Raw genomic sequence first — 10,768 nt, forward strand, 5'->3', positions numbered from 1 at the left:
TTTTATCTTATCTTATAGATTTGGATAGATTTGTTTTTATCCTGAAATATCCTTATGATTTAGATAATGATAATCCAAGGTCAGTATTATCTTGAGTTTTAGGATTTGATGAGAATTTGGATAGATTCAATTCTATCTAGATAAATCCTAAATTAATTTGGATAACCATTATCCAAGATAAATTTATCTAATCCGAAATTTCTATTTTGGATAAGATAAGGAATTAATTATTTAATGAAATCTCCCTAGATTTATTAAATAATTTCTATAATTATCCTGTGTGATTAATTACCATGAAGTAAATGGATTTATCTGTTTATTTGGTGTTAATCTGTTTTAAGTGGATTATCTGTCTTATCTGCTTATGTGATAATTATGCAAAAAACCATGTTTAAAATGACTAAGCGATAATTACAACAGTGCGTTGTATATGGTCTCCATAAATTGGTCTATATATGAAGCAGTTTCTAATATTATCGCGACCCACCTTAGCGGGAGCTATAATCCTACGAAATAGCAAGTTAATAAGATTAGACATATTAATAGTAAATTGTTTAAACTAGAAGTATGTTTCTAATATTATCGCGGCCCACCCTAGTGGGAGCCATAATCCTGTGAAATTGCAAGTTTATATGTTTAAACATATTTATAAGATAGCTATGGAATTTTGTTAGTGGCGTACGACCTTCCCTAGAAGGAGTATCAAAACATAAATGAAATTTCTAGATGCTAATATTTATGGTAAAAGCTTAGGCAATATTTGGCGGTCATGCCACCTTAGTGGTCTCTGGACTATTCGTTGATATTGTGACAGGGAAATTGTTAGAATACGAATTTGTATGACCTCCCTAGAGGCGTATTTAGTTTGGTTTTGGCAGTTGCGAGATACATAGATTGTTTTGTGGTTGTTTGCGATTATGTATCAAACATAGTATGTGATAAATAGTTTAATTTCTTCTCAGCCAAATTCTTAATAATGTCTACGAACCTTAAATAAATCAAACTCGAAGGCCAAATTATGTAGACTGGAAATGTAAATGGATAAGATTCTCATTAGGGATGTCAATAGGGCCAGCCCAACGGGTTTCGAGCCAGCCCTATTCGGGTTTAGGGTTTATCGGATGCGGGCTTATCGAACTGAGATTTTATCGGGCTCTAAATTTTCAGCCCTAACCCTTAACCTTCGGGTTTCGGGCTAGCCCAACGGGCTAATTAAATTTAAAGCAAATAATTAACTATAACACTAATTTAAATTTTAAGAATTCTATATCTATATTTTATAATTAATTATTATTATATATATATATATATATATATATATAGAAATAAGATACGAAGTCAGTTTATATGAAAAAAGTAACATTTAAAGTCCAAAATATTTATGACAGAACTCCAAGATTACATAACATAAAATTAAAGATAAATTGTTCAACTACAAACTCTTAAAGAGTCCATAATTCACAAATAAGTCTAAAACTTAAGTATCTGAATTTCATTCTTCCAAGTCGATAATTTTTTACGCTTTTCCTTGATCATGTCCTTCCTCCTTCTCATATTCGGAATCTTCATCTTCTACTAAAAGAATTACAATATTAAAATAAAATATAGTTTGATTTTTTTAATTTTATAACAACAGTAAAATCTTACCATTAGAATATCCATGCAACCAATTATGTGTGCAAATAAGAGCTTGGACTTTTTCATAAAGAAGTCTATTTCTATATTTGTTTAGGATATGTGCTCCAACGCTAAAGGAAGATTCAGATGCTACCTTTGTTATAGGAATACTAAGCACATCACACGCCATCCTAGCAAGTTCTGCGCAATTGGATGAATGATCTTTCCAATACTTAAGCAAATCAAGTTTAGTATTTTTATCCATCGTCATGTCTTCCAATTATACATCCAATGCTGACTTTGCTTCCGAAGTTGCACCTCTGTAACTCCTATATGCCTATAACAATATTATCAAAATGTAAGTAAAATGATACTAAATGAAATTAATATAAATATAAATATAAATTAAACAAATATTATAAAAAAATACTTACAGCAAACACATTAGGATTCATTTTCAATTTTCCCACTTCTTGTCTTCTTACTCCTTCCATGAATTTAGATTCTCCAACTTCTGAATTACAACTTCCACTAGGTTGAGAAACTTTAGACAAAGATGCATCATCACCTTTTTTCTTATACTCATCGTATAGAATATACAATTTCGTCTTCAACCTATTGATTTTGTCCTCACTTGAAAGAGGATCAAGTGTTGAGTAACAATACTCCACAAGTTTCAGCTTCATCCTTGAATCAAACATGGCCCCCATGGAAAGAATATCACTATACTCTTCCCAATATTTCTCAAACTTTGATTGCATCTTAAGACACATAGACTTTACCACTTCATCACGACTTCTAGAATTCTTCTCCAACAAATGCGCAATATTCCACACTTCCATAAAGTACAAGTTGGAAGTAGGATAGGATGAACCAGAAATTAAAGTAGTAATATCATAAAATGGCTCCAAGAATTCACACATCGCTTTTCCTCTTTCCCACTCGTCTTCTGTCGGACAATGCTTATAAGCTAAATCATCACATTCAAGCATAGAGAAAGCCCTTTGATATTTAATTCCACTAGCAAGCATCAAATATGTGGAATTCCAACGTGTAGGCACATCCAAGCACAATGAAGTAGTAAATTCAATATCAACTTTTCTTGCACATTCCATAAACTTGATCATTCTAGCTTCTGATGCTTTAACATATTTGATACTCGCTCTAACTTTATCTAAAGCATCACTAGCTACTTTCAACCCTTCTTGTACAATAAGATTCAAAATATATGCACAACATCTCACATGAAAATATTCCCCATTGCACAATAATGAGTTTTGAAACTGAAGTCGTGTTTTCAATAATTTCACCATGGCATTATTAGCCGCAGCGTTATCCAAAGTCAAAGAAAAGATTTTCCTATCTATCTTCTAATCCAGATATCAGAAATTTTTTGAGCTAATTCAAGTGCGGAATGTGGAGGAGGCATAGAACAAAATGCAAGTATTTTGCTATTTAGTTTACATTCTTCATCCACAAAATGTGCAGTCAAACAAATGTATCCTGAATTAGTACAAGCAGTCCAAAGATCACTAGTCAAGCACAACATTCCAGGAACACTATTCAATCTTATCTTTAATTTTTCTTTTTCACATTCATACATTTTCATCACATCCGAGGCATGAGTATTTCTAGAGATAAATCTTATGTCCGGGTTCAAATACTTCAAAAAACCTCCCATTGCGCTATATTTAACCCACTTCAAGGGAAGATTATGTGTAACTGATACCTTAATCATCCAATCCCGACATGTTTTTGGATCTATTACATTATCCTTAACCCTTAACTTCCCATCGTGATTGAGAACCATAGCACTCAAATCACCGAAATTCGGTTTCTTCTTACAAACTGAAACGGGGTGTTCAGGGCGCTTAGGTGTCGTTCAAGCAAGGATATATCCTACTGGTCAGGATAGAGATCCTAACTAAGCCTAGACCCTGGTTTCAAAAATTCCTCAACCCACTTCTACTGATCAGTATAGTGGTGGTAAGGGTCGAATCCCACAGAGATGGTGCGTTAAAACTATTGTGGTGATATTCTGGATGGTTTGGTTAGCTACCACGCTCGGGTTGAGTCTCTACCTAGGCAAGAACTTAGAGGTAATTTCCTACTGACTAGAATGAGGGAAGAAGTGTAGGGGTACAGCTGTGTACGTGGAAATAGGGGGACATTTTATAACAGAAAATATTTGGAAGGTACGAGATTCTATTTTGGGCTAGACAGAATATTCAGAGGGTAGTGGTAGTCATGGTGACTAGGCTGACAGATCTGCAGGTTTTAACTAAAAGTAAAGGACAAAAGCAAAAAGCATCTAAAAAGCAAAGTGGTCCCCAACATTAGACATGGACATCATCTTCTTCAACAACACAAACTAAAATCAGAAGATAATTCCAGATTCAACACGGAAACACAGTTTATCGATTCACGAACACAGATCTACAAATAAGAACACCAAATCTGAAATCAAAACACAGAAAATGCAACTCCGCGTACTGGTCAGCAGGAAAACGAAAACGAACTCAAACAAGACTTCACATGCAGCGATTCACTCACGATCAATAGTTCCACGTTCAACTAAAGGAATTTTGACGGAAACAAAGAAAGGAAAGTTTCAGCACTTAAACACCAAGGAACCTTAGATCTAAGCTAACTAGGCGGAATAAGAAGGAAAAGAAATCAACACCATAACTGAAACGGAAATCAACTTCATATCATAAACACGTTCGGATCTTCCACAAGTACTTTAAAAACAGAAGATATCCAAAAGCAAACAAAGATCCAACGTAAGGAAAGCAAGTAAATTAAACTACGAAAGCGAATAAAAGATTGTTTTGCCACTCCGGGCGATGAAACTTCTAAACTAAGATCTGGCTGGCTGGAAGGAAGGTTTGGAACTCCGGGAACATCTAAATCTTCAAGTGACCATGGCAATGGCGAGGAACGAGATTCTGGACTGGGCTGAAGGACTGAACTCCGAGAGAATTCTACCTAAGAGTGATGAAGATGAATTGGTTGATGATGATTCTCTCTCCAAGTGGCTTCCTTTTATAGGGAGGCTTACCCTTGATTTTTAGGGTAAGACCTTGCAATGAGATGACTTCTTTGCCCTTAATTGTGATTGAGCAGTCCCAGCTATCCTCCTTCTCCATCTCGAGCCATTTTTGCATGTATACTGGTCAGTACGTAATCGTCTTGACGCCCTTTTCACTTGAAGTGTCTGAAACTCTGCCTACTGGCTAGAACGCTTACCCTGCACGCTTAAGCAACTAGTTTTGCAGATATAATTCAATTATGCACATCATACTGACCCGTAACCTAGGCCTAGAATACGACTTATCACAAACCAACATATGACGACTAAAAGTGGATGTTCCATTTTTCGTACCTTCATATTTCCATCTTTGAAGACAATGATTGCACTTGACATTTTTCCCATTTTTGTCGGGTTCTTCAACCGTAAAGTTATTCCAAACTTCAGAAGTTTTTTGTTTCTTCTTGGAGTTGGAACTATTTGGAGTCTTCGTATTAATTGTTGGAGAAGAATCTTCCATCCTTAGCAATTATAAATCTGCAACATAAAAATATAATTAGCATAAATTAATCACTAATCAAGTAATAATATAGAATCAATTCACCACATATATTTAGCACAAAACTATAACGTAATTAATAACTATACATTAACTAAAATGTCCAAAATATAAAGTAACTACTGACCTATATTAAACAAAAAAAGGTTAGGGTTTGTTGACTATTTAAATTCCTTTTATGTCTAAATAGCATAAAGCTGAAATAATACCTAAACAAATAATGTATATAAACCATCTCATGATTCCCATATTAATTTTGTTCTCCAGTTGGCGATAGCTAAAAAATCTAAAATACTCCCATATTATATACACATACACATAAATTAATGAATCATAATGTATTTACTATATAAGCCATCTCAAGATTCTCATTTGCAGTAACTAAAAACCAAATACATATATATTACATACACAGATTACATATACATCCATTATCCATATACACATTATATTATGTAAATAAATTGATAGTACATCTTATTCTTAGTGACATATTACACACACGATGTTGACAACATAGCACAAAAAGTAATTTTTTAATTTTAAACAATGCAGACACTGGTACACATGTTGAATGATACACCTACTGACCTACACGCATAACAAATAGAGAAAGAGAGGGGAAGAGAGAGAAAGCACCTGCTAAAGAGTAACAAATTGAGCCACCAAGTTGTGAATTCGACGGTGAAGAGTGGAAGGGAATAGTGAATACTGAATAATGTGTGAAAGTGAAACAATAGAAACCGTGATTTAAATACTAATCAATTGGAAGTAGAAGAGTCATCAACCGGAAGTGGTAGAGTCAGAAGATCATTAAAATTTAAAACTCACACATTTAATTTTTAGGGTTTTTATGCATAGCCCGATGGGCTGGCCCGGCAGCCCGCCAGATCGATCGGGCTAGCCCGATTTCCTATCGATTTATAGATTTTTGGTCCTAACCTTGTAAATTTACCGGTCTATTCGGGCTAGCCCATCGGGTTCGGGCTAAATTTACATCCCTAGTTCTCATTGCTGAAAACTTAAAGTTTGTATTCACCAATTCATGTCCTCCATTTCATTGACAAAATTCTATAAAGAAAGTTCAAGAAGGCATTTCATGCATATACTTGACAAGTTCTTTGAGATAGAAGGCCAAACTACTTTATTTTAAGTAGTAAGACACGTCTTGGTTTATATTGATGAAAGAGGAATGTCCAATAAGGACGATGTCCAGATTTTATTGGAATATACACAAGAGTTAGAATGTTTAGAGGAATCTTCTGATTCAGTTACTCAAATAGGTTCTACACTCAATTCATCATCAAATGTAATAGGAAGTGATTATATGAAGGTTGTTACTGAAAAGTTGGAAATCTTCAGCATTATATTCACTTAATTACTATTGGAGGAATATAACATGATAGATGACCAATTCATTAAGGCTGCATCTTTTATATGTCTTGTTCCAATCGAACAGAAGACTAGCAATGGAAAGACAGAAGAGTTGAATTGTCATCAATGTCTGCTGAAAGCAAGAAAGACAAGAAAATTAGGTGAAAAGCAAAGAGAAGATACATTGTAAGTCGGATTGACCTCTTCTAAGAAGGACAATGACTTAGATAAAAATGCAACTTCTAAAAGAGAGATCTAGATCAAGTTGGGCAGTTGTTGCAGTGTGAGCTATTTATTATGCTCAGTTTATTGTTTTGTTTGATGTGTATGATTTTGTTTTATTGGTACAGTTTAGTTTAGAAAGAATTCAGTTTCAGTTTCTAAACTTGTTTATGATTAAACGATGTTCGATGTCATTTTATAATGCGTGCATTATTAAGAAATGTGATTCGAATATCTATCATAGTACCATAGAAAAATAAATTATACATCGTGGTATCTAAACAATATAAATGCAACAAGATTGAGTTTCAAACAACAGTTTAACTTCTTAAACAATGAATGATAAAGTATTTATGGCACTTAGACATAAGGCCAAGAAAGTACTTAATTATTGTTCAAACTGATTTTTGTCTAACTCAAGTGACGACAGAGATTTTAATAACTTGCTTGTTAAATAGCTTGAAAGTCAAGTAAGTCTGGTTGATGCACTTTAAGTTAGAATCCTTTGGTGGTTCAAGGGATTCAGAATACTTATAGAGATACAACATAGAAAGACTAGCAAGAGTATGCATTCTAGTTAGCCCCATAAGATGCACTTTCTAATTTTGGAAATTTTTTTTATGTAAAACTCATTTTCCACTAATAATGATTTAATTATTTTTTTATCTCTCATTTATTTTATCAGTTATGCATTAAAATCGTGCTCAATAAAAAATACAAAATTCTTATTGGAAGGAGAAAGTAGTACTATTATAATTGTTGTTTTTCTTGGAAACGACAAAGGATAAGGTTTGAGAGATTTATTTGATTATTTTTCTTCGTCCCCCGAAACTTGGAGCAGTATTAAAACTTGTGTAATTATCAGCGTGGAGTATTAAATGGGAGTGATGCAGTGACTCTAATTTTCTAAAAAGTCAAATATTTCTTCTTCTTTTCTAGCTGCAGTTTATAATTTGTGGGTGCTTCTGTTTCAATTTCTTTAGGGTTTATTGTTTCATTTTCTGTTTGAGATTGTACACAAATTTTCTTATATTTCGTGAAATGGGCAATTCTTGATTTTCTGGGATGTTTTAATTCTGGGCAGTTCTTGCTGAGGCAACTGTAAGAAATCAAAGTTGTAAGTTTCCATGATTATATATGTACTTATTCAATGACTGCAAGTTGTATATTGTTTCATATCTCGCTAATATAAGGAAAGATTACATTTTTATATGGTCATGATTACTTTTGACATGTTTATTCATCTTGCACTATAGGGGTGTTTATTCTGTGTTATGATTATTAGAATTCAATTGCCATAACAAGAAGAATTAAGAAGAATCAATTGTGGTAGGTACAATGTTGTCTGTACCCGAAGATACAGATACTGATAGCACCATAAGCTATAGATTTAGTAAATTGGAGATTGAAAATGAGCTTTCTGATGGCTCAAGTGATGATGGTGGCGGCAGTTATTGGCCTAGTCGAAAGCGTGATTCTTTCGATCAAGATATAGCTCAGCTAACGAAGCTTCAGTCGAGGCCAAATGAGCATTTCAGCTGCGTTTCACCCGGGAAACGTGAGTGTCCTGTATCGACTTTGAAGATGTTGGCAGGTCGAGAAGCTAATCTCTCGGGAAGAGGAAGGTTCTCGTTACCAGATTGTCGCCACGTTTTAAGTAGATATCTTCCGGTTAATGGTCCTTGGATTGTAGACCAGATGTCTACAAGGGCTTATGTGTCTCAGTTTTCCGCTGACGGTTCCCTGCTTATCGCTGCTTTTCAGGTATTGTCACCACTTTCGAAATGCATGAGGCGAGTTTGTAGTGTATCTCAGAGTTGTTTTAAACTTGTGATATAAGATAAGAACTGGTCTCAATTGACTGGATTATACGTGTTATGTTACGTATGATGCTTGTCTTATTTCTTGATCGAAGATCTTCGTATGGTTTTTTGTCGAACAGGGTAGTCAGATTAGAATCTATGATGTTGAAAGGGAGTGGAAAGTTCGGAAGAACATTTTGGCCAGAAGCCTAAGGTGGACCATCACTGATACTTCCCTTTCTCCTGATCGACGATGCCTTGTGAGTTCTCCATGTTACAACGATGATTATTGGTTTGATGTTTATAACGTTCATAAATGATAATCTCTGAATTGTTGGTCTTAATCTTGTTGTGTTCCGGATTGGAACTTTTTTTTGCAGGTCTACGCTAGCATGTCACCCGTCATCCAGATTGTTGATGCTGGATCTTCTATGTCTGAATCTCTTGCTAACATCACCGTAAGAAACACTATTTTCTCGCATGTCAAGTTTTTAGTTATCGAACAGGCTGGGACCTATCCATTTCTTTTCTCCCCCCCGATGGGTTTGGAAACGACTTCTGTTTGCTTTGAGGTGGATTTTTGTAGTGATATGTTGCTTGCTGTGGCTTCTGTATCGTGCAGGAAGTCCACGACGGTTTGGATCTCTCTTCTCGGGATGATGGGGGATACTCTTTCGGAATCTTTTCTCTGCAATTCTCAACTGCTGGCCAAGATGTTGTGGCTGGATGCAGCAATGGACATATACACGTTTGTGACCTCAACATGAAAAAAGTCTCTCTTTGAATATCTGCCCACACGGTTCGTACTTTCCCTCTGAATTCATTTTTACTCTAATGGCTATTGGAATTTGTTTTTCCTGTGAGATTAACAATTATCTTTCTTCTTTTTCTTATTACTTGTTGATGTTGATGCTTTTGCCATGCTTGCAGTCTGATGTCAACAGTGTATGTTTCGTTGACGAGAGTGGCCATCTCATCTGTTCTGGCAGCGACGACAGCTTCTGCAAGGTAATTCCTAACGAGCTTGCCAACCTTATGAGAGGTTTTACCACAGAAACTAAGTAATGAAGCTTTATTTGCTCCCACATTTGTTTTGAGTAAAGGAGCCATCGATTTTGTTCTAGGTCTGGGACAGACGTTGCTTTGCAGGAAGCGGCAAGCCAGCTGGGGTGCTAATGGGCCATCTCGAGGGGATTACCTTCACTCATAGCCGCAGAGATGGCCGTTATTTGATATCCAACAGCAAAGATCAATCTATCAAACTGTGGGATCTACGAAAAATGTCTCCCAAGGGGAGTCTGTTTTAGTGGTTAGATTTGCTACCATCTTTCAATTCTTGTTTGGGATGGTGAGCTTCTCTTCTCTGTCTTTTTCTTGTATGTTTGTTGTTTCAGCTATCGAGGATACAGGAACTACGAATGGGATTACAGATGGATGAACTACCCTCAACGACCAAAAGATTTCAAGCATCCACACGATCAATCTGTAGCTACGTATAAAGGCCATTCAGTCCTGCGCACACTCATCCGTTGTTATTTCTCGCCACAATACAGGTAAACTCTCAACAAACGCCTGCCTAATCCATATGCTTTGTTCATTTTAACATTGGCTAACGCGCTTGGTGTGTTCTTGGCAGCACGGGGCAGAAGTACATCTACACGGGATCACACGATTCCTGCATCTACATTTATGATTTGGTACGTATTCTATTTATTCGATTCCATCTTACTATTGTGATATACGGTTGAGCTGCATAACATAGAAAATTAATCCAAGATTGCAATCGCGCTTGTTGAATGTGGACAGGTGAGTGGCGCGCAAGTGGCCAAGTTGCAACACCATGGATCTACGGTGAGGGATTGTAGTTGGCACCCGACCTACCCGGTGTTGGTTAGCTCTTCGTGGGATGGTGAAGTGGTGAAGTGGGAGTTCCCTGGAAATGGAGAGTCAACAATCAGCAACACCAAATAATATGATGATGCAAATTCAATAATTTGTTGTATATACCAGATTTAAATCATCATACAGTAGTACTGAAAATGATACAAAGTAGTAATTTCATCACATCATATACTTTCCAAATCAAATTCTAGTTGATTGCAAACAAGTTCCCATCCCGTGGACGAGTCTTTCAAATCGTTTTCGAGCAGATTTTTTTCACTT

At 35.6% G+C, this 10,768-nt stretch overlaps 1 protein-coding gene and 1 pseudogene across 1 annotated transcript; one reads left to right on the top strand and one right to left on the bottom strand.

The window, feature by feature from the left end:
• Window positions 1-1,897: 1,897 nt before the first annotated feature.
• LOC121810619 (zinc finger BED domain-containing protein RICESLEEPER 2-like) lies at window positions 1,898-3,298 on the bottom strand. Its single transcript, XM_042211380.1, has 3 exons — window positions 3,082-3,298; window positions 2,052-2,818; window positions 1,898-1,954 (listed from the first exon to the last, which is right to left on the bottom strand). The coding sequence occupies exons 1-3, from the start codon at window positions 3,296-3,298 to the stop codon at window positions 1,898-1,900; spliced, it is 1,041 nt and encodes a 346-aa protein (XP_042067314.1).
• A 4,279-nt stretch (window positions 3,299-7,577) lies between these two features.
• LOC121742087 lies at window positions 7,578-10,741 on the top strand (annotated as a pseudogene).
• Window positions 10,742-10,768: the final 27 nt, after the last annotated feature.

This window comes from Salvia splendens, chromosome 7 (genome assembly GCF_004379255.2).
Source record: "Salvia splendens isolate huo1 chromosome 7, SspV2, whole genome shotgun sequence".
In the NCBI taxonomy this organism is placed as follows: domain Eukaryota; kingdom Viridiplantae; phylum Streptophyta; class Magnoliopsida; order Lamiales; family Lamiaceae; genus Salvia; species Salvia splendens.